This window comes from Haliotis asinina, chromosome 7 (assembly GCF_037392515.1).
Source record: "Haliotis asinina isolate JCU_RB_2024 chromosome 7, JCU_Hal_asi_v2, whole genome shotgun sequence".
Classification (NCBI taxonomy): Eukaryota; Metazoa; Mollusca; class Gastropoda; order Lepetellida; family Haliotidae; genus Haliotis; species Haliotis asinina.
Window position 1 is genome coordinate 52,129,820 of NC_090286.1, and position 25,294 is coordinate 52,155,113.

General features: G+C 39.6%; 1 protein-coding gene and 1 pseudogene across 7 annotated transcripts in view; one reads left to right on the forward strand and one right to left on the reverse strand.

Moving 5' to 3' along the window:
• The window catches only part of LOC137290244 (uncharacterized), an 84,504-nt gene that overhangs the window by 8,987 nt on the left and 50,223 nt on the right, over positions 1 to 25,294 (reverse strand). For 2 of the 7 annotated variants that reach the window (XM_067821002.1, XM_067821001.1), the window contains exons 1-4: positions 8,653 to 8,719; positions 1,359 to 1,425; positions 674 to 1,105; positions 45 to 156 (exon numbers count right to left, since the gene is read on the reverse strand). In XM_067821002.1, coding sequence (XP_067677103.1) covers positions 45 to 156; positions 674 to 1,105; positions 1,359 to 1,425; positions 8,653 to 8,685 — 644 coding nt within the window. In that variant the 5' untranslated portion in view covers positions 8,686 to 8,719. Of the gene's footprint in view, positions 1 to 44; positions 157 to 673; positions 1,106 to 1,358; positions 1,426 to 8,652; positions 8,720 to 19,384; positions 19,498 to 19,660; positions 19,902 to 25,294 lie in introns of those variants that run through there. The other 5 variants (XM_067821005.1, XM_067821004.1, XM_067821008.1 and 2 more) reach the window with 5 other exon arrangements.
• Positions 17,930 to 23,431, forward strand: LOC137292061 (multiple epidermal growth factor-like domains protein 10; annotated as a pseudogene).

Genomic DNA, 25,294 nt, shown 5'->3' on the forward strand with positions numbered 1-25,294 from the left:
TTTGAACTGGCTAATATCTTTCGGTTATTTATAAAACTACTCACCATAAACAGTATAATGAGGTCCATATTCTCCGTTCATAGTAGCATATTGCCAAGCAGATAAGCAGGTACACCGGGTTAAAAACGCAGCCGATCAAGTATGTCTGTGTGTTATCTGAATGGACACAGTGGTAAACGCATTTTAAAATTGTCATATTTGAAAATTTACTCGTATTAAACATTTTCTCTTATTGTAAGATATGTACCGAGGCTTCCAAAATCCGCCGTTGTGACTCATTATGTCTTGCCTGCTATGGTTTCAAACATACAATTGTAAACAGGGACAATAGGGCCAATTCCCATTCATATGGATAACTTTCAAAATGGTTTTAATGTTCTATCCCCTGTGTCTTTATCAATTTTTTTCATAAAATCTTGAACCAGGGTCCATCATAAATACATATCAGTTATACGATATAACACACGCTTTTTAGCACTAACTTGCATTCATTTACGTTCTATAAATAGGTGTTGAAAATTTCATATGTCAAAGCGACATATTGGTTTATTGAAACATTACCAACTGGCCAAATTGAAACGTGGAAAATCGGAGAAGGATAACTTAGCAAGTGTCTGAACTGGCCAATATTGTGTGCTTTATATTTTATTCCTTCAGCCTTCTAAATACTTACTTTTACTCCGATATTTTCCTTGCTTCGGGGGACGAGGTGTTGTTGACGTATACTGGGGTGAAGCTGGCGTTAAGCACCCACATGTTTCAAAGTCACAATTGTTTGGACATTTGTCACTGCAAGTTTTAACACATTCAGTTTTGGGAAAACAGTGTCCCTTTCTGCAGCCATTACAAGCACCAGTTGATCTTTCACAAGCATTTTCGAAACATGTCTTCGAACACGGAACTGAACAGTTGTCTCCATGGAAGCCATCTTGACATGTTCTACAGAGACCCGTTTGAATATCACAGTCAAACTGGCAATGTCCAATGCACTTCTTCTCACAGCTGCTTCCATAATACCCTTTCAGGCATTCAATGCATTCATTGAATCTATTGCATTTAATGCAATTTTCATCAAAATTCTTCGCGCAAGGATTTGTGTTCAAACCTGTAGAAAGATGAAACTATCGCAGACTATTGTTCAACACATTTTTACATGTTCTAAAAAAAGAAAACAAATGTTCAAAAGAAACTATACACCACAAACTATCACATACATATTCGCGAAATTTACAATGAAGTGATAAAAAGATACTGATCCATGAGTAATACAATCGCACACGTACTGACCCATTCTTTATAAGAACAAGCGGCGAACGTAAATATACAGCTGAAAGGAAACATCTTTTTATGAGACTTACAAGATACAGGTCTTGGTTGAAGACAACAGAGAAGTAGGACCAGAATCTGTTTAAAATGCATGACCAGCTGAAAAACGAAACGAAACATTCAACATGGAAACCTACATTTATGGAGACTGGTATTATCACTTTATATAGAAAAATTCGAAAATGTGAATGTACTCGAAAATACGTATATCCTTTAGAGTGCATGTTAAACTCAAGACGTTTGTCACATTTGTAGATGTCTATATTCCTGTCTATTGGAGAGAACAGGTAATTCGCAAATTCCAGAAACTGGTGAACAAGTAGTATAAACAATGGGGTTTCTCAATCATCTCAAATATAAGCCTCATACTTATCAATAACGTAGATCTAGACCCCCTTTCAAAAACACCAAAACCAAAATGACACAAACCGTCTCCCTTCACACAGTGGAAGGGAAACAATCACTATGAGCTTGTATTCCCTTTATTACACACATGTCAAAATGGGAAATCAATCGATAACTGGGTCACAGCAGTGCGCTGTGTTGCGTCAGCTGACAGCTGGTTGATTAATAAGTGACAACCAATGAGACAAATGTTTCAAATAAGGTATGGACCCTGTATCATGGCAACAGTGCGTGAGTTGAAAAAGTTGGCACACCAGCATGGTATGAAGGGATATTCTCGTATGAGAAAGTCTGATTTACTAACTTTATTAGGAATAAAATATCAAAAACCTCTTACTGAGAAAGATTTAAGAAGGCAAGCACGCGAGCGAGGTATGATAGGCTATTCACGTATGAGAAGGTCTGAGCTTAGCGAATTACTCAATGAACAGGTCCCAATGGAATTACAATTCACACCTACTGAGGTGCAATAGGGAAATATTTGAGAGGATGGAAGTTCAAAGAAACATAGATGTTGCAGATATAAGGCAACTGGTATTTGATAAAGTGAATGAAGAACTGAATGATTTAAAAGGTATTAATTTCAACTCACATGAAAGATGACACTAGAGAAACAACAGGGAAATGAAATAATTGACCAGACTATTGTTTACTTCAGAGGTAATCAGGAAGTTACAACACAACCAGATACTATCAACTCTTCTATGGACAGATCATTCGGGAAAATTCGGGAAACACTAGAACGTTACACTAATATGGGGTCTGGTTGAGTGGTTGATAAGGTTAATATGATATACCTGGATATAACAAATTACAAACCATTGAAAGGAGGGAAATCATTACTCCAAAATATTTTGCAGACAAACATGCTACGATTAATATTCCAAATATTCAAGGGGAAAATTGTATGAGGATATCGTTAAGATTTATCAAATTTCCATCTAAGACATATCCATGCAGACTTTCCAGTTATCTGGCAGATGATGATATTGTTTAGGATGGTATAGATGAACCAACCCCTATCTCCCAGTACACAAAAATAGAAAAACAGAATCCAGATTTGGCTATAAACATATTCGGGCATGAAGGGAATAAACTCATAGTCCACAGGATAAGTTCTTTATTGTACAAGGAGGGTAGAAAAACAGCTAATGTATTTCCAATACAAAAAGTTGAACAATGTCACTACATACTGATAACACATTTCAGTCAATTGGCGTTCGATCAAACAAGGAAACACAAGGAAAAGTAGCACTTTTGTGAAAGGTGTCTTCATGGGTTTTCTAATGCCATTCTACTAGATTCACACAGGGATGATTGTCGAGGTGTAGGGGAGACAGGTATGCGTGTAGATATGCCGACTGAAAACAACAATATCTTGAAATTTATCAACCACAAAAATCAGATGCCAGTACCATATATTATCCATGCAGACTTTGAAGCCATTATTATACCAATTGATACGATAGCCCCATCCCCTGATAAAAGTTACACTCAGAAAGTTATACAGCACCAGGCATGTGGTTTCGGTTATGTGGCTGTTTGTTGTGATGGTAAAACTAACCTTCCAGTCATTTACAGAGGTCCAGACACGGCTGAGAAATTTCTCTAATATTTACAGCACGAGGAAGTCGAGATCAGGAAAAAATTGTATAACATAACACCAATGCATATGGCCCTAGCCAATAGGGAGGTCTATTACAAAAGCATGCATTGTCATGTATGCTGTAAACCTCTGAATGGTGATTCAGTGAGAGACCACTGTCACGTGACTGGGAAATACAGAGGTGTGGCTCACAAAGAGTATTATCTGAAGCTATGGATTAACCCCAAGCTTATTAATATTCCTGTGGTGTTTCACAATTTATGAGGGTATGATTCACACTTGATTATGCAGGCTATTTCAAAGGTAGAAGGCAAGATATCCTGTATCCCAAACAACAAGGAGAGATATATATATACTTTTTGCTAAATGGGTTGAGATTCATTGATAGTGTTCAGTTTGTGTTGTCGTCTCTAGACAGCTTGGTAAAGGCTAATAACCCAGACGACCTGTCTACAACTAATCGATACACAGAAGAGAAAACTAGTGCCTTGCTGCTACGTAAGGGTATTTACCCATATGAACACATGGATGACTGGTCTAGGTTTAATGAGACAGAGTTACCTCCCATTGACCGCTACTACAGCAAGTTGACAGACGCGTCTGTTTCACAAGATGATTACACCCATGCTAAAAATGTATGGGAGCAACTAGGCTGTAGACGCTAGGTGATTATCATGATTGATATTTGAAAACGGATGTGTTGTTGCAGGCAGATGTCTTTGAGATATTGAGAAAAACGTGTTCAAAGCAGTATGGGTTGGACCCAGCATGGTATTATTCATCACCTGGGCTGTCCTGGGATGCCTTACTGAAGAAATTAGGTGTCGAGTTGGAATTATTCACCGATTATGATATGCATCTGTTTGTTGAGAAAGGGTTATGTGGGGGTATTTCTATGGTATCTAAACGTTTTGCTAAAGCTAACAACAGGTATATGAAAAGCTATAACTCTAATAAACTTCAACTCATCTACTCTATCTCGACTTAGAATACCCAAAGGAATTGCACACAACACAACAGTTACCCCCTTTGAACGTTTGAGGGTTAATCCGGGTCTGAGTACCAACATAACCTAATGAATGGACCACTAGCAAATGTAGAAAAACTGGTTCAGAATTTGATGAATAAAACAAAGTATATAGTCCACTATCGTAACTTACAGCTGTATCTATCTCTAAAATACATAGAATACTGAAGTTCGATCAAAGCCCATGGAACCCTATGGGTCAGGATGAACACGGACTTGAGAAAACTGGCCACTGACGACTTTGAGAAACACCTGTACAAACTCATGAACAACTCCGTATTTGGTATAACGATGGAGAATTTACGAATTCACAGGGTCAGTGTGAAACTAGTCAGGTAGAATGAGGAAAACAAGCTCAGGAAACTGATAGCGAGCCCTGCATACAATAGAAGTACTATATTTGATGATGATTTGGCGGCCATACATATGAAAAAGAGCCACATTAAACTTAATCGACCGGTCTATGTTGGCATGAGTATTCTAGACCTGTCTAAACACCTGATGTATGACTTCTACTACAATGAGTTAAAGAAACAGTATGATCCTCAGGATAAGAAATTGCCTGACCGGCAGGTCCGTGAGGTGCTGTATATGGATACTGATTCACTACTGATGGAGATTCAAACAGAGGATGTGTACCTGGATATGAAAAACAATGTACACCTATACGATACCAGTGATTACCCAAGAGACCATCCCATGCACAGTCAAACCGATAAGAAAGTTTTGGGCAGGATGAAAGATAAATGTACTGCCACACCAATCCCTGAATACGTGGGGTTGAGACCGAAGATGTATTCTATCACGAAAGCAGACAACGCTGAAATAAGAAAGGCTAAGGGTGTGAAAAAGAATGTGGTGAAAAACATATTAAGCACACCCTATACAAACAGGCCCTATTCGAGAAGAAAATGTTCAAACACCGGGTGAACATACTCCGTAGTGATGGGCATAAGATATTCGGATTGACATTAAACAAGACATCTCTATCACCGCTGGACATAGCCCTAGATGGTGTCAATACATACGCCTACAGCCACAGGGGGGTGACTTGCAGTCAGCCATCCACAGGATCCCCCTAGCCGACCGCAGGTCCCCCCACTAAAGATATTTAAGTAATAGAAATATAATGGAGAAATTACTATAGCCCGCGGGGATATTGGAAAGGGGCAGAAGCTATTAATCGGAAGAAAAGGCCAAAGCCTGGTAAACAAAACAAGCTATATGGCAAGTACACTTACCACCACCTAGATATATACCCAGGAGAAAATTCGGTATTCATATCCCTAATCAGGTTCACCAGGCCGACCTGTTGTTTCTTCCACGTGACAGGGTCATATGTAAAACCTACAAGTATGCACTAACCATTGTAGAAACGCAGTCTACTGACATGGCCTTCCCTGTTACAAGTAGACCCAGGCCGTGAATTCATGGGTGACGTGACACAACTGTTTACCAAACACAATGTAGAGATAAGGTGGGGTGCGGCTTGTGACCATAGAAGTCAAGCCATAGTTGAGAGATTCAATCGCTCCTTAGCCAAACGTTTGCTCACCAAATGACATAATAATGAAACAACAGCAGTGGTTATTACACCACCTACGGCTATCCACATGGGGACTTGCAGTGGGCTGTCTATCACACTGCTTGTTATCATTTTGTTCCTCTGGAACCAACAACTGCTCTAGTAATTCATCTGCCTCCATTTTATAATATAATACTCTAGTTTTTATTTTTTAAAAATAATATGCAACATACGCTAAACACATAGAGATAAAGGTTAGATTACACACGACTAAAACTTCAAAAACAATGGGACCGCACGTCATTGCTAATCTATAACTAGGTAATTACTAAAACATTACTAAAAATTAATAAGCCGGCGGGCGTCCCCCCACTAGTAGATGGCTTGCACGTATCTCCCATTGTCTATATTAAGTTGCGCATCCATAATTACATATAAATACAATTTCAGTTACCCAGCTCTTTGAGCCTTCTTCGTTATTTGAATGGTTATCATCTCGCTTCCATTTTCAATGCAACGCCCACTACCGTGTAGACTGTTATCATCAGTCAATCTCATATCCAACCACAACATGTACTTTCTGGTTAAGTAATCACCGATAATCACGGAGTATAGATCCAATTCACTGACCACGTTGTCGACTATTGAGTTTCGTTATATTGCATTATATATTGCATTTCATTATTGGTGGTTTCTGTATTTCTTGCCACCCCTGGTGTGTTCTCATTTTTCCAGAGTAGGAATTTCGAATCTGCCTGGCAAGATCCGGACTAGTCACCATGTCGAACTCCAAGGAGATGTTTTCGATCTCATAACTACCCTCGTCACCATCTTTGAACGAGAGTTCGTATTCCAGCCTGTCACCCAATGCGGCTTGGTAAAACGGTGCATGAGAGGTTAACAACTCCGAGTCAAGAGGGATACAAAACGTGTTCCCGTTCGCTTCGGCGATTGCTTTTTCGCTATGTGATAGTTCGGATGTCTCTTCTGGTGTGAAAGTGTACCCGATACGTAACCAATTCAATTTTCTTCTGCCGAGTCCCTGGTATACACTGTTTTCTCGTTCTCCCTCATTTTCCCACATGTCTGTGTAACAGCAATATATATCGCTGTTGTCTATGCTAAGCACCTGGTTGCCGCTAATTTTTATGGTGGTCTTTTTGACCCACATTATTCATGAGCTCCCGTTTATCATTGCCCGAAGTCAACTTGATGTTAAACACCAACCATGCCGTCCCTGGTACTATGACGTCGTTTGACTCCTAGCGGTTCTCTTAATCTGCGAAAAGGATTTAGCTTTCTATCGTGTGACATTACATATCATTATGATCATATAATATCATTCAAAATGTGGGCGATTTTGAGATGGATGATTTTGGGGCCCACACCCCTGATGTTTATGATGAAGATACTTCGTTTATTGGTTCACAAGCAAGAGCCTCAATGTTTGAAACAGCAGTAGACGATTATTATGAAGAATTAAAAAATGATAAAAACTACATTGATCCTATGTACCGAGACTATTCGAACTTTACCATAGATGATAGTGGCACTCTACGTCTTAGGGATAACGTCTTAGTGTTGACCTATTCCACAGTCGCACTGAAAAAACACTTGCCTTGTCAACTCTAGCCAGTCATTATGGTACTGACTTTATCCGTGAAAAGCTAAACATGCATAATTATGGTGGTGCAAAACCAAAAATTCCCACGAAGGTCGTTCAAGATCTGCAAACTACCAGATCCGAACTTGTTACAGCCAGCCATGACCTGCAGTATGAGGATGCGGGGGAATCCCCCACACACCAATGAGAGACTGTTGAGTAAATACTGGGATAAACCATTGCCTAGGCTTAAATTTCCAGTGAGGGAACTGTACGGTCTAGATGAAGCCGTGAAACGTGTACGCGGTGAACTGGTGAACAACATGGGAAAACTGAACGAACTCAACGAGCACATCGCTCGTGAAAAAAAACAAACTCGGCGAAACGGAAGACGATGATATGAAGCATCTTAACATGGAACAACTAAGCAATTTAGAAGACGAGAGATGCACGCGATTGGAATCTGCTTCCTCGAATCGTGAACAGCTTCGATCTCTGGTCGTATCGCTAAGTGGGGGCTCCGCCAACCCCCCCCCCCCCCCCCCCCCCCAGTAGTGGCACCACACATGTTTACTTTGTTCTCTGTGTACCTATTCAAACTTGATGCAATGCCATGTACCCCTGTATAACTTACGTTTCATGTTACTTTGTCGACACCGTGTCGTTACTCTCTTTTAGTAAATGTATGTTATGGAATGGTATATCTGTAATTAACATCTTGATCTAAATGTGTTTTAAAATATTAGTGTACGGGTGGAAAATATAAAAGTTTAAAAAATGGATTTTACCAGAAATGTTTTAAAGAAAATGTTTCCAATATTTTGTATCTACAGCAGTAACTGCCATAGAATGTGAAAGTCCACTTACTAAGTATCCCCGTATCTTTCCCTCTGTGTAACCTTGACCTGCTAGTATATCCATTGCTTTAAATGTTGTAGAGCAAGTGTGCACATGCTAGCGTTGGATTTGTTGTTGATAACCGCCTGAAACAACGCTATAATTTCATTTACTATACATTTTAACTTTTCTTGGGTGAGAAATATACGTTTTGAATACAAATGGCTGTCTCTGAAATATACATTTTGTCCGATAAAGAAAAGAAAAGCTAACATTGACAATGTCCTCCATGTTTGGTGTTTATAGAAAATAAACTGCCTTACCTTTACTAGCTTCGGTACTACTCTAGGAGACATGTAGATTGCAGATTGTGACTATTACTATTACACAAGTTTTGGTAATGTCATCCACTGTCGAAATAGCTACAGTTATTTAGAGCGCTTACATCTTTAGTGTGTTTATTGTAACCAGCCAGTTTAAATTGCCTGATCACATGGTGGAGTCTACTACTGCCTTTTGTCACTACTGGTTAAAAAGCGGCGGTTAGTTTGAGCGCATGACAATGACGCAACGCACATTGGTTATCGTATCACAAAGGATTTGCGACATAGATAGTTCCCGTGTACAGACATTTCTTAACTGCAGACACATACATGAATATGGTAAGGATAATGAAAGATTGTTGACATAATTTCCGTTTGGCCATAGGTTTCATCATATCAATTCTGGTCGTATCGCTGAGGGGGGGGGGGGGGGGGGGGGGGGGGGGGGCTCCACCACACACCCCAGTGGTGGCATCACACCGGTATCTTAGGTAGTATCGTATCATGGTTACTCTAGGTAAAACTGCCGCGTGGTTCGGTCAAAATCTGTGGGCATTCATCGGGGGGGGGGGGGGGGCTCCACCACACACCCCAGTGGTGGCACCACACCGGTATCTTAGGTAGTATCGTATCATGGTTACTCTAGGTAAAACTGCCGCGTGGTTCGGTCAAAATCTGTGGGCATTCATCGGGGGGGGGGGGGGGGGGGCTCCACCACACACCCCAGTGGTGGCACCACACCGGTATCTTAGGTAGTATCGTATCATGGTTACTCTAGGTAAAACTGCCGCGTGGTTCGGTCAAAATCTGTGGGCATTCATCGTCGCCGTGGCTGGTCTGGTATACAAAACGGTTAGGGAATTTTTAACTAAATAAGGTGGGGGTGACTTGCAGTCGGCTGTCTGCAGGACGCCCACACTATGGAATTTAAATCCATAATTATAAGACACAAGCCGACCGCGACACCTCCGACAGCCAGCGCTGTTTTATAATCGATATGCTGTTGATTTGATGCCTGCACAAAGGGGGATACCCCCGTACCCCATGTGTTGGTTTACCTCTTGGCTCTGGTGGTGGTGAAACAATGAGGGGTGTGGGGGAAACCCCCACGTGGCAGATTTTTATATCAGCATTAACACCTAATTTTTTATCTGCTGTAGCGATGATAATTTCTTTGTTGTAGCCCGTTATTGTATTTATTCTCAGACTCATGTCGCTCGGAGCCATGTACAATCCCACACAGAACACGTAGTCAACCTTTGACCTGGCACATTGTAAGGTGTTCTGGTATCGTTTTATAGCACTAGGTAGATCTACCGGTGATGCAATAGCATCTTCAATATTAGCCATGAATTGTTTCTGCGCGTCGTAAGCGGTTCCCTTACCTATGATGTCGGAGCACGTCTGCGATTGAGCCCCCCGTATAGCCCACACGTACGTTCTAATGGAATCGTTCAAATGAATAACACAGGCGCAAGTGTATCCTTTTGATGTATCCAGCATAAATTTCTTCCAATCATCACCTGGCCCCTGTTTAAACCTCCAAACATGGTCATCCTTGCTGTCGTCAAACGCCAAGTAACGGTAACCGGTCAAATCACTCGTTTGTTTTAAAGTAGTGATACGACTTGTAACCCCTTTTTTGACCACGTCATAGCTGGCTTCCGCCAGAGACTGAGTGTGAACGATATGAATTCCTAATCCATGATTTGGCCCCGGCAAACGCCAGTCCGTATTAGGATCAACACCGAACACATTACAAACTCGTTCGTATGCCCGTCTATCGTACGGATTGTTCAATGCATTCTGCCTTATCCTGTGGTATTGGTGCGCTTATTTCTTGGAGAATACGTCTGATATGGTAGTACACGTGAAACGTAAACACATATTTACTCAGTTCATCTCGCCTAGTGTCTGTCAACGTCAAGCGACATCCAGTCGTCGCACACCACACTGTGAATCGGGTTGTTAAACCGCGCGTGTACCGTATTCACGTTCATGACAAAAAACCCATGATGTTCAAACACATCCATGAATCGGGCTATAAAATGAGGGGCGGGGGTGTCCTGCAGACAGCTGGGTGTGGGTCGATCGTGCGCACGGCTGACTGCAAGTCCCCACAGGACACCACGATTTTCATGTGTGTGAAGTCTGAGGCATTTATGTTGTCGTTTTTTCGGTAGCGTACTTCTGGTTTACACATATTACTATTATATAAATTATATATTATAATATGTACATTACTCTTCAAAAGATAATGAATGATGAGACGGTTCAACTTGTACATGTCATTGATAATACGTCTGGTCTTCGTCGATGGAAAAAGGTTCTACATACCCGGTGGTTACTGCAGTGTGTGTTCTCTCAATGGCGAAATTTTTACGCAATAAAACCCTGGCTACGGTCAATGCGTTTTTGGCCGTGTATATAATTTCGTTTGAATTTCATAAAGCTTCCAAAAGTTATACCAAGACTATTTTATGGAAATACAACCCTATTTTGTAGAGTCTAATGTCGTTGTCAAGCAAGTGATGTCAACCTTGTGATAACTTCCTTGACGACGACATTAGAATGTATGTCGAAACGTCGCTAATACGAAATAAAGAATTTTTACATCCATAAAAACGTCTTCATCCTTTATCTACCCAACTTCTACAATGCCGATCAAAGAAGTCAAGTGCTCCAAAAATGAATATGCTTGGATGTTACAGGTTTACCATAAGCCCAAATATTGCCTATTCCAAACAATTAGTTAAACTTTTTAAATACTTCCTCAACACGAAGGCAGCCCAAAATGACAGCTCGGAATAGCCCGACGTCAGTCTGAGACATTGCCCGACATGAGTTGCAGACGTCAAATATCTTGCATCAATACTATTCACACTTAAGGTTTTGTTGTGTGTATCAGTTACTGCTTGTAATGAGAAACATGGGGCATTTGACCTTAACTGTTCGGTACCCGACATCTCTCTATTTCCACAGATAACTATCACATTGTGTTTTGTATTCCAGTGACTGAAATTGAACGTTAATTCTGAACTACCTTTAGACTGATTTAATGCTACTGTGGCAACCTGTTTACGATCAGTAAGAAACTATACAATGGACTCAATAATCCTGGGGACGTGCATTCTTCCATTTCTACACTCCTATTGCATTTTCCCTAATGATTAATAAACAATGGATACGAGCCATCTGTCTTATTTGGACAGGAATTTCTGTCACGGTTCCTGACATAGAAGGATAACTAAATCAGTCTTGTTCGTTGATGATGATATGATGATGATGATGATGATGATGATAATGATAATGATAATGATAATGAATTTTCCAGGGGGACTCCTTCAGTCCTTTGCTTTTTTGTCTGTCTCTGAATCCTTTGAGTTTCCTGCTCAATAGGAAGGAAGGTTACCATCCCGGACCTCCTCAGCACAGATCCCCAACACCTCTTACCCATCTCCTCTACATGGATGACATCGAGCTCCTTGCCAAAGGAGATACCAATTTGAAAGAACAGGTTCTTCTTGTCGAGTCCTTCTCTAATGATATTGGCATGACTTTTGGGCTCGAAAAATGTAATACTCTTCATTTGAAACGTGGCAAGGTAACTAATGATGGATCGGTCAAGTTACAAGGGGGAGGAGTTATTGAGTATCTCGTGGAAGATCAGGCCTACACCTATCTTGGAATGCAAGTTCGAGACAAGCTCCAGAATGCCCAGATTCAAGATAAACTTCGGGCCGAGTATAAATCTCGTTTAAAGAAAATCTGGAGCTCCGAGCTAAATGCTCGAAACAAGATCAAAGCCACCAATACCTTTGCTGTGCCAGTCCTCTCCTATTCCTTTGGAGTAGTTGATTGGACAAAACAAGACATCCAGAGTCTTGACCGCCTGACCAGGAGGATCATGTCTGATAACAGAGCACACCACCCTCGTTCCTCTCTTAATCGTTTATACATGCCAATCAATTCTGGAGGTCGGGGTTTGATTAATGTGGAAGCTCTTCATGATAGAATTCTATTGTGCACTTTTGCACATATCTATTTATCGGATGATCCTCTGGTGATGCATGTCAAGACTCACGATGAAAGCAAGGAATTCCACAGCTATTTCAAGCGTGCCAAGGTTGTTGGACACAATCTGAAATTTGAAGTTGATTTTACTCACGGTGATGTACTGCTGGACGGTACAGCGATGGGAGTAAACCAGGTGAAGTCCTCTACCAAGTCTGCCCAGAGTCGGTCCTTTGTGGAGAAGCTGTCTGAGAAGCCACTGCATCGTGTTTACATGCAGTGTGTGGAACAGAACAGCAATCCAACCGACTCCTTCGCCTGGATGAAGTCGGCTGGTCTCAAATGTGAAACTGAGGGCTTCCTTTTTGCTGCTCAGGACCAGTCACTTCCCACTCGCAATCGCCAGAATGTTATTCTTAAAGAAAATATCAGTATGAAATGTAGGCTTTGCAATCAATTTACAGAGACTGTCCAACACCTTGTCAGTGGATGCCCTTCCTTGGCACAAACAGCATATCTTAAAAGACATGATGGCATGGCTCGCTGCTTTTATTATCGTTTCCGCCATGCCTGTGGCTTTGACTCCGAGGTCCATCCATGGTATGACCCTGAGCATGTCCAGGGCGTCCTGGAAAATGCCAGCTACAAACTTCTCTGGAATAGGCCAATATACAGTCTGAGACGAATTCCAGCCAACAAACCTGATCTTGTCCTTTTTGATAAAGTCAATGAAATTATTTATATCATAGAATTTTCTGTCCCTTTTGACAGCAATGTGATTGGCAAGATTCAGGAAAAGCATGATAAATATGCTGACCTCGCCTTTGAAATGTCTCGTTTACATCCCAAGTACACTGTCGTCAGGCTCCCCATTGTTTTCGGTGCCCTTGGTTTGGTACCCCCTGATCTCTTGGCACAGATCAGAAGAGTGCCCGGGTTCTCCACCGGGAGCACAGCCCTTCTGACAATCTGGGTAATGCAGAAGGCTGCAGTGTTGGGGAGCCTCCATATTCTCCGCAAAGTTCTTGGTGGGTTCGACTAGGCAGTGTTTCCTGGGAGAAGTCCCATTCGCTGTCTGGGCTGCGTGTAGAGGGGGCGAGGGCCCTGAGCTGATGATGAGCTTGACCAGCCTGACTGTGCCAGGATCACCCAAACCCTCTCTGCTGCATTTCTATCTTAATCTGTAAAAATGATAATGATAATGATAATGATGATGATGATGATGATATGATGATATGATGATGATATGCTGATGATATACTTAGGCTTCTCCATTGATATGATATCACTCGTAGTTTAGTGTGCGTATGCGGGCGTGTTTGAGAGAGTGTAAGAATCCGACTGCTAAATATCAACTGACGGAGCATCTGTCAACGAGTAGCATAATAAAATTATGAATTTATGATTCAATTAACCTTCTATGAACAGGTATCCTTCACTCTCTCTCACTCTTTTACATTGGTTTCCAATATGGAGACTACATATAAATGCAGCTCACAGTCGACGCAAAATTGAAAATAGCGACGGCTGTTAAATTGTCCCTTTAAATAATTCTCATTTTGTTATTTTGATATGTTGTATGAGAAAGTCAGGGATAACTTCTTGTTACTCTAAACTACGTGCAGCAGTATACTAACATCATCTGAACTTTGATGGCATGTTCCTTCTAACTAACCAATTAATGACATACAACAACTGACAATTCATTATGTAATAAAACGAATCTGTCCGCTAATATATATTGACTGAACGTGTTTTTTCTGAAACGGGTATAATAAACGTGAATATGAATAATACTAAAATTGATGAAACGATCTATTGGTAAGAACTGACTACCTTGAGTCTGTGCAAATTTATGAAAATTGTTATCATTATTAATACGTAGGCCTAAGATTCCAATAACCGATGTTTGAAACGAGCGCTGTTGAAACTTTTCATAACTGAATTTGGCCACCTAACCGCCCCTTGCGATCACTCTGACAAATATTGGTAAGAAAATTAAATTGTCTTCTTGTCTCTGTTTGACAGTCAATCTGCGTGATAATGTTCCGTTGGATCAGTATTGTTATGCCTTTGTTCAACATTTATTAACATATTTTTTCAACACTGATTTGAAAGGAATATAGTCATAGAAATATTTTTGTACTTGATAATCATGTTTTGAAAAAAAGACGTCACACAGGCAAACCTTTAATTCTTGAAGGGATATTCGTTCGGTTAAATCTAACACATAGTGAGTATCTACATTACCGGAATTCAGTAACAGTTTCAATATTTCTCACACTATTTCAAATCCGCACATGATATTGTTTTCCAAAGAGATATTTACATACATCTTTTTGTTTCTTTATAATGGATAGTTCATTCATCGATAATTATCTTTCCCCAGGTATGGATTTATATTTTTAATCTTCTATATTTAACATGCTCAACCAGTGATCATGAATATCCGGGTAAGAATTGGTTTTCAGCAACGCATGCTTGTCGTAAAAGGCGACAAACGATTTCTAATCATCATTTACAGAGCGTCGCCATAAGTTGTAATATTTCTGAGTGCTGCGTTCAACAACCAACCAACCAATGTAACATGTTCAGACATACTGCACAGTTTAAGTTATCATTTTTTCACGGAGCAAAACACTTTATTGTTGCACATCAATGCAAATTCAGTTGAATCAATAAACGCGAGCATGTATTATAGTTAAGAGCTGAAGGACAGAATATACAAAAACTGCTGCCCTGTACTGAATAAGCAATTTCCTTCAGACAGGCTGAATGACATAAACTCAAATTACTTGAAATCATATATCATAAATACCGCTAGAAATCTGTGTTACCGGTCACAGCGTGGAATAATGAGAACTCAGGCATAACGTACGTCGCACTGGCCATGAATTACTCGGACAAAACAGTTCCAACTACACATATAATACACGACTGCCCATGAATTACATATCTGGCTTTAATACACTGTCCACACATGTACAAGAAACAACTGTCGCGTCTCCGACTGAGTCTTCGTTTTAGGTGTACTCAATCCCTTTGATATACTTTGATGCTTAAAGAATACTTAATATCCTGACTTTGAGTATGTTGGTAGCGGCCTGCTGTTATCATTCAAGGAATCAAAACACAAATTCATTACAAAATGTGACTATTGTGACTGTGATTCATCTATATATGGAAAGTGAAACTAGTACATTTAGTACAACTATGTACCTTACATACAACACAGATTAAAGCTATGATAGCGAAACATTTTGAATAATTGGGGCATGTAATTCTCAGAAACAAACTCCTTCTCGGTAATGCTAGCAACCCTTGAATCTAAAAATAGCAATGACAGCTAGGTTGTACAGTAACGTAGATGAGAGTTTGTATATATATATATATATATTCAAGTCGGAATGATTTTATGAAAAGTCTTACAGTGATGGGTGCTCTTGTTAAAACGTTTACAAGCATGAGGTTTGTGGCATTAGGATTTAGAATTTTAAACGGTTTGGAATACTTTCGCGCAATATACCCCTGCTTGACAGACAAAACTACAATCAGATAGACTGTTAGTTCCGCTGATGTTGTCTTACTTGTGTCTAAAATTGACACTTAGTTTCTTCTATTGTAAACCATAAACAACAACTCACCTTGGAACCTGTTCATTAATAAATTTTTATTAATGCAGATGTTACTCTGTGACACAGACACATTAAAATCCACAATGGTAGAAGAATTATAAAGCCTCACACCAAATTGGAAACAGATAGCACTTATAGTTTTAAAGTTAAGTTTCCAAACACCGTTCTGAAACATTTTCTGCCAGACTGTAAACATGTTGTAGAACACCATCATGCAACGTGCATCTCTAGTGTTGTACCATATTCTAACTGCTGTAATATCAGTCTTAACATAAAAACCCAAACACAAACAATCAATCAAACAAAAAATATACCCCCCCCCCAAAAAAAAACAAAAAAACTCAAGCATGCTGCTGTCACTTTTCGCTATTTTGTATGGAGGAGACCACTGGTTGGTAGAACGGTCAGCTGTGCGTGTTGCACGTGTGGAATTGAAACCTAAGCTTACAGTAAGTACGCTTATCGATTATCTGGCTACTCTTCCAGCAAGTGGTCCCCACTTGTAGAAAGTAACGAAGGGTGACTACAAAATAGTGATAGTTTCTTAAACAACTTTTTACTCGGTGGCCAAAAAAATTATGAGACAATTCATCAGTTATTTTGTGTTTTTATGTTACTGTGCAAAATTTAGTTTTGCTGCATTTTTCATATCTTGTGCTAGTGACCAATTCGTTGTTCACACGGACTTATTGCTTGCTTTTCTGTGAGTTACAACATAAACTTCGAAAGCATTTCAATGAGAGGTATTTTAGAAGTTATGAATATGAAGGAAAACAACTTGGATATTCAACATTAGTGCAGTGAATGTACGGTGTAGGTACTAACGCCGTTACAAACTTGGTTTTCCTTCAAAAATATGGTTTCGTGGCTGACAGATTACATTTCTAGGCGGCGACAAAATGTAGATGTAAATGTTATTCTATTCACTTTTTAAATACACATCAGCTTGGGCACCCCACTGTTCTGAGTCCATTTCTAACTATTGTAAACATGAAAGGCTTTACGGATAATGTAGACAGTTCACCTCGCTTATATGCTGATGGCACTTACATGGTGACACTTCTGTTGCAACTAACCACTGGCAAAATTCTTGAATCACTACCTATCCATGGCTATATTGACAGTATATTTCTTAGTGTAAACTTCTATTTCTTTACAAATAAATCTATGAATTCGATGCATCAACATTATCTTAGGTTAAACCTACTTTTGTAGTCTGGGATAACATTGTATATGAGGTAGTATGGAGACACTCTAAAGACTTAACCAACAAAACTATGTACTGTTCATAATTTGACAATCTTGTGCGAATGGCCTTTTACCACCCAAATCAGTTAACTTTAATCACTGTAACTTTAGGAATAGAATCAATACTCTTGAAACGCTTTGACCAGCACTATTTCATAACCATATATACTATAACCTTTCAGAGGTATGTAATACTTCTTTTACACCTAGTATTTCATTCTACATGTAAACATCTTTCGTGACAATGTAGGTAATGATACAACTAATAGTACTATTAGTAGTATAGAACTGTATCTCCCCGACATGTATTTTGATGCTCAGTATTCAGGCAGGTACGGTGGGGTAACCTAAGGGCCGAATACCAGGGGTAGAATCCCCACATGGGTACAGTGTTTGAAGTTTACTGGTGTTCTCCGCCGAGAAATTGCTGAAATATTACTAAAAGCGCCGTAAAACCATACTGATTCACCCCCAGTATTAACATTTGTCCTATGTTTGAATACAAAATTACGAAATGGACGTTTTATGTTTGACTGCTTATGTCCAATCCATTTAATCTTTTATCCTAATAAAATATGCCTGAATACAAAACTGGCTGTGCGTGTATAACTTTCCAAATGTTGAGACCAAGATTACAAATTTTGTAATCTATGCCTCTACCCAAATATCAAACCCTAAACTCGGGAGATCCCTAAACATCAATGACCAGTGGTATAACCCTATATCCCTTAAATCAAAATAACATTAGTTTTCATGTCAATGCACACGTATATCCTGTCAAGACGTTTACATTTTTTGATGGTTGTAGACATGACAATGTTATCTCTCTTCTACAGACAAAATAAGTCGGAAACGACATCATCGAGGTTTACCAACAACAATCTTCTTTGCTGTGTACATCTTTCTCCTGATACACCACGGTAAGGCACACAATCTTTGTAGTTGAAATGTGCTTGTACTTAACTCTTCGTGAATGTACCTTTTACTGCAATACCATATGTTGTACTAGATATAGATCTACCCTCTTCCTTTCCTTACACATATGCCATTGAAACAGTCTCTATTAAAACAGCAAACAGCAGTGCAGCGAAGATGGTTTCACTTACTTTCCATTTGTAAAACTATGACCAACGCTTTTATATCTATATTTTGCCGTTAGACACATTGCCACCTTCACTTCTTTTTGCACATCTAATTCTTTCCTAAAACGTTACATTTACCAGTATCAGGTACATTATTTACAATATAACACAATTAAAAGGGAAATGATCACTAGCATCGATCTTGTCATATTGTGACTTAGCTGACCTGACTTATGTTGAACGGGCGTGGGCTAGCCAAGTGGTCAAATGTTCGTTGGTCACGCCGAAGACCCCGGTTCGATTCCCCACATGGGTACAAAGTGGGAATCCATTACTGGGGTCCCCCGCGGAGTAAATCCCAACTATCTAACTCGCTCTTATGTTGTATGTTATGGTGACAGTAAGCGTACAACTGCACGAAACTTGAAGAAGGAAGGCTGCGTGAACTACTGCCCCAGCACACACCAGTCTCCCGAGGAACGTACTGATTGTGTCAGCGGCCTCTATGGGTCTGACTGGGGACGGTGCTTGTGTCGAAACGTAAAAATGTGGAAATACATTGTACATCCATATCATGTAAGGCGTTCGTTCAAATTGTCCATAAAGATATATTGCACAATCTTAAAAGAGATAATGCCAAAGAGTTTGTTATCCACTCGCCATTCTCATATGTAGACGACCTGGTAAATTACAAACAGTTACCTACTAACCTTTCCAAGGATTGTGATACACATTACTCGCCAACTTACGCACCTATATCAACATCAAGGTAGCACGATTGATGTGGTCTGCGACGATTCATGCATTACAACCTCCAATCCACTGCGCAGTACAGGCAAAATACTCATTCAGGCAAAATGCCCAATCTGAAAGTAGAAACACTAGGTCAGGATGAACTGTAGATACAAAATGGTTCCGCCTCTGATGGCGGACAGAGTAGGTCTTGTGATTTCCATCGTTGAAAACACCTGGTGACGACGTTGAATACTCTATCAGACATATATACCAAACGTCTATGTCACTACTCACCCATAAGGTAAGTGAGCTGAACGGAGGGCTCCACACAGGCAGTATAAATTTACTTGAATATTGCGCAATTAGGGCTTTAGAAAATGAACGTACCTATTATCGCTTTTGTTCATGTCGATCAGAGACATGACAATCTTATGCTTTGGACATATGTTCATACCACAGCTATGTGTGTTTGCGAATTAGGTCATGATAGCTTTCCGAGAAATCTCGCTCTGCCGGGGAAACACTCTATCTGTGCAATCATGCACAGGTGCAGTCTCGCCTCTTATGTCACAACCAACGATCACAGCTACACCGTGCGGTGATGATACTGGTATTTGGTATAATGGTATGTGAGTCTTCAATTTAGGAAGGGTATCATTGATGGGGAATATACACATCAGGTGGAGTATGTTTGAGGCAAGTGACTTACTAAACGTATCCAAGTAATTACAAATGGCATTTGTTTGCAGATTTCAGGACAATCCATTCTATAACTAATGTCATTGTAACATTGTAAACTGCCATTAATTATGTAATAAAATCAATACAAAGCTGGTGGTTAAAGCGTTGGTCACGCTGAAGTTAGAGCCTCGTTCTAGAAGTAATGCTTTTTTCTGCCATACCTAGCTATATGTAGCTGGAATAATGCTAAAACCAGATACCCATACTCCTCTTTTGAATACTATTCTAAAATACATTCACGAGAGTGTTAGGCATCATAACTCTGTAATAATGTTTGTTTCAAATGAATTATAATTTATACCAATGTAACGATAGTGACATGTGATTTGTTTGCCGGATAACCCCTTACTATGCCCGTCAAAAATCCAGCCACAAAAAACTACGCACTCCTGACACCAACTTAGCCGAATGTTCAACACTCACCCTGTGTCAGCAATGTTATTTAGATCTGATTCACTAAGGAGTATGTTTTATTTCTGTTCCAGACAAGATGGAATATAGCAGACACAACCCAATGGCAAGTCTGATTATTATCACTCTGGTGACGGTGATTCTGCTCGGCCAATACGGTAAGATCATTTTGTTTATAGGAGAGCTCGAATTGTTCGAATTATACACGGGATAATGGGTTGAGTGGGTGGGCTGGGCATGAGTCTTGAATGGAACAAACAACCTGTGATATTAAATTTTGTTAGAGGCAATATATTTTGTCAGCACTTGAAGGTATAATACTTGTTTTTACCATGTAGCGACATGATAAGTCAGTAAAAATTTCCAAAGTGTATAACGTTAAATTAATTCATACGTCGTCAAGTGATAAGCAATAAATATGTATTAGGTGGATAAATTTTAAAGCAATAGTGAACACCCTGCACTCTGTGTTGTATATAAAAACAGAAACAAATAACCCAATATATTTTACATAAATATTTTACTTCATATTAACTACTGTGTACTATATTTTAATAACATTCCATGACATGCAATATATCACGGAAATATTTACTTTTTTTTGCAAACGTTACACTTGAACGGAAGTTTGTTTTTGCTTGTATGTTATTTATCGCTATCTCGGTAAATATAGGAAAGGTACAAGAAAGATATTTGAAACAGGACTGCACCATATTATCAAGATATACTGGACAGCAAAAGAAAGGCAACGTTGGTTTGTTTTGTCGTTTTTAAATAGAATACATAAAAATGAAGGTTTAAACGTTTATGAAATTTCATTTTTTTCGAAAGTTGCGATTCTTTTGCTGTTTCGTATATGTACACAGTACTGTACTGTTTCTGTATATGTCCTTCTTGTCCTATTGCTTGTATTAACACCGAATTGTATGTATTTAGTGCAACATCAAACGTGATTAGCAGAGCAATAGTGTACTGTCATATGTTGAAGGTGACACCAAGTGCGTGTCTGAAGCTCGCCGAGTCTTGAAGGCTGGCTGTAACAACTACTGTCCCGAAAATCAATGTCCCGAGGAATGTGCCGACTGTATGAGCGGCTTCTATGGGCCTGACTGTAGACGGAGCTGTAGGGGACACTGCTTGAAAGGACGGTGTGTCCTACTGGCCAATGGTCGAGCCATCAACTGTACGGATGGGTGTGTGTTGGGGTGGAGGGGGTTAACATGTAGCACTAGATGCAAATATCCGTGTCTTGAGTGCGACAGATACACAGGAGATTGTGTAGGACAATGCAGGTTTCTATGGAGCTGGATGCTTAGAACGATGTCCGTTTCCATGTTCGAAGTGTGACAAAAACACTGGAGTGTGCTTGAACAGTTCCTCTGTTAATATGGACCTAAGCCTGCAGCAAAAGGACATGCCTGTAGCATTACGTCAGACACACGTTAACAACACCCGCACTGTTCACACCAGCAACATGTCACACAGCAGTCGAGGTAAGGCACTGACAAGAGTGGGTGAGTGCGTTTAGTTTTGCGCCGCACTCAGCAATTTTCAAGCTATATGGCTGAGGTCTGTATGCAATCAAGTCTGTACTAGACAATCCAGTGATCAACAGCATGAGCAACTGGAAACTCGTGACATGTTAACGAGCCTGACCACCCACTCCCATTAGTCACCTCTTAAGATAAGCATGGGTTACTGAAGATCAATTCTGAACCGGATCTTCACAGGTTCTTATGTTGAAGTCACCTATGTACTATATACTATTTTTAACGATGTGAAATAATTTTTAGTCCAAATCCGTTTTTGTATTGTTGCTTACTATATAAAACTAAAACGTAAAGGGTTCACATCACATGTATCTATATGTTTAATTTGAACAAATGGAGTGTGCGTGAACTATATGGTTCCTGTTTCAGAGCCACAACACGTTGCCAAGGCGACAACAGCCTTCAGTGACAGATGGACAATATCTTCTTATTTTCCAACAGCGATTGCTGTATTATCTGCAGTAATTACCTTCATTATTGTCAGTTTCACCTTTCTCAGGTTCGTATATGTTCAACAGTGATGCCGAGGTATGCAAAAACAATCTACCTGCCTACCTCAGGTCACACAATTGCTGAATTAATTACACCCCGTTTACCAGTAACGAGACATAAATTATGGCTCAGGAATGTCAAAATACTGCACATATTTAGTGTGTCAAATGGGGCTTCCCAGAGAGCCATCTTAACCATTATTTCTTTGTTTATTGGTTTACGCCACACTCGGCGACATTCCATGTATATGATGTATAATAAATATTATAATTGAATCTGTAGCAGATAATCCAGTGAATGACTTCACGCAGCGGAGATACAATGATATGCTTTCATCAAATCCTTTAGTCTCCTCTTTTAAACCATTTTCTACTGTTTATTCTTATGGGTTTCATTTCACGGCGTTCACGAAGTAATTGTTACTTGTCAGCAGGCGTGAAACAACATTCATCCAATCGGAATGGAAGACAATGACATGTGTTTGGTTGCTGGTTACCATAGTTACCACTCGTGTGACAACTGCACTGGATCTCAAAACATATATTTAATTTACGCGTTGTCAACTGAATGAATAGAGCGGTCATATGTGTACAGTGGTAGTCCTAGATTATATCTAAATAAGAATACTATTTTCAGCTTGCGATAGAGCTAATGAAAATTGTCCTGATATAAATGAAATGATATCATACTCTGTTTCACAGACTGAAGGCGACGATGGAGCAAAAGAGGAAAGGATTTCAGCTTGTAAACTCAACTCAAACGAAGAGTCTAATCGGCTCCTCTTCCAAAGTGATGAGTTTCAATGAACCCATTATCATCGATGTATCCCATGTGCCTGAAGAATCATGAATAAATGCAAATTGTGAATACATTCTGGAGTTAGCTTTCCACCTTCTAAAGGTCAAAGATCCCTGCTTTCTTGATGCTGTTGCTTTTGTTGTTCTGAGGTCTTTTCCATCTTGATTTCCGCATTATCTAATCGCCAAGTCTGTAAACACAGTGACTGATTTTCACCTCTGGTGCTGACACTGTGGTGAATTTATTCTCCTTTTCGTATTTAGACATAGTTCCCAGTTCCCATCACTTTGCTATGATTGCATGCTATAAAACTACCCACAATATGTCCTCTGTTAACGAAAAATACTAATGGGCGAACGACAGTCGAACGACGCTTCTACCCACCGAACGGTATAGCGGGGAGGCATATCATCACGATGCCAACATCCACTGTGGAGGAGAAACTAATATTTGTTAGGAAATATGAGCTACGAGGTTATTACCCGAAATAAAATATAGTTTGTACATTTATTCATCATTGCTTGAAAATTATATAGGGAGGAAAACGTATCTATTTAAAAATAATAATGGGTTAGAATGCCGATTCGAGAATGTTATCTCGAGTAACATGGAATCCTGCGGAAATTACCGATGTTGTGCGAATGCAAATCGATGGAGGGAGATAACCCTAATTCTGTTTTTCTTGTGGCTTCTACAAATGCAATGATGTAATTAACCTCAGATGAAGCGTTATTCTCCACATTCTCTCACTCTTTTGCCATTTGCTTCAAATAAGCAGGCTACATATAAATGCAGCTCGCATTCAATACCAAACTGGAAATAGCAACGGCTACGATGTTGTCCTTTTAAATACTTCTCCTCTAACTAACCAGTCACTCCTGCATACTACAACTGAAACTCGTATTGGTGAAAAAAAAATAAAACGAATCTGCCCGCTGTGTGTGAACTTCATTTCGGCGTAAGTAAACGCAATATAATCGCCTAACATTGTGTGTGTGTGTGTGTGTGTGTGTGTGTTTAAAAGGGCATTACAAACGTCAGGTTAATATGAATGATACCCAAACTGATGAAATGTACGATCTGTTGGTAGTAACTGATGACTGTGGGTCAGGAAAAAATTATGATAATTATCAATATGTAGGCCTATGATTCCAATAACCGATGTTTGAAACGGGCGCTGTTGAAAAGTTTCATAACAGAATTTGGCTACGCCAACGCCCCTTATGATCACTCTGACAAAAATTGGTAAGAAATTGTCTTCTTGCCTCTTTGGCAGTCAATCTACATGGTAATGTTTCGTTGGATAAATATTGTCATGTCTTTGTTTAACTTTTATTAACTTATTTTGACAACACTGATGTGAAAGGAATAGCTCAGTTGTGAATGAAAACAATCGTGTCAGTTTCGGAAATTAATGATGACCCTGTTCGCATCATAACACAGGATTATCATTACTATAATCATAAAAAATATTTTTCTACTACGCATTTGTTCATGTTTTAAAAAAGAGGTCACCTCTTCAGGCAAACCTTTAACTCTTGAAAGCATGTAGGTTCGGTTAAATCTAATAATCTAAAAATCTAATAAGTATCTACACTACCGGAATTCAGTAACAGTTTCACACTATGTCACAATTCACATATTGTTTTCCAAAAATATATTTACATATTATATCTTTTTGTTTCGTTAGACTGGACTGTTCCTCCATCGATAGTTATCTCTCGCCAGGTATGGATTTATATCTTTAATCCTCAGACAGCTGTAAGCTGTAACATTTCTGCGTTAAACAACCAAACAACCAATTCAACATGTTCCGACATACTGCACAATTTATATTTAGTCTTTCGCGGAGCAAACCAATTCATTGTTCCACATCTATGCAAATTCAGTTCAATCAATAAACGCGAGCATATATCATAGTTAAGAGCTGAAGGAC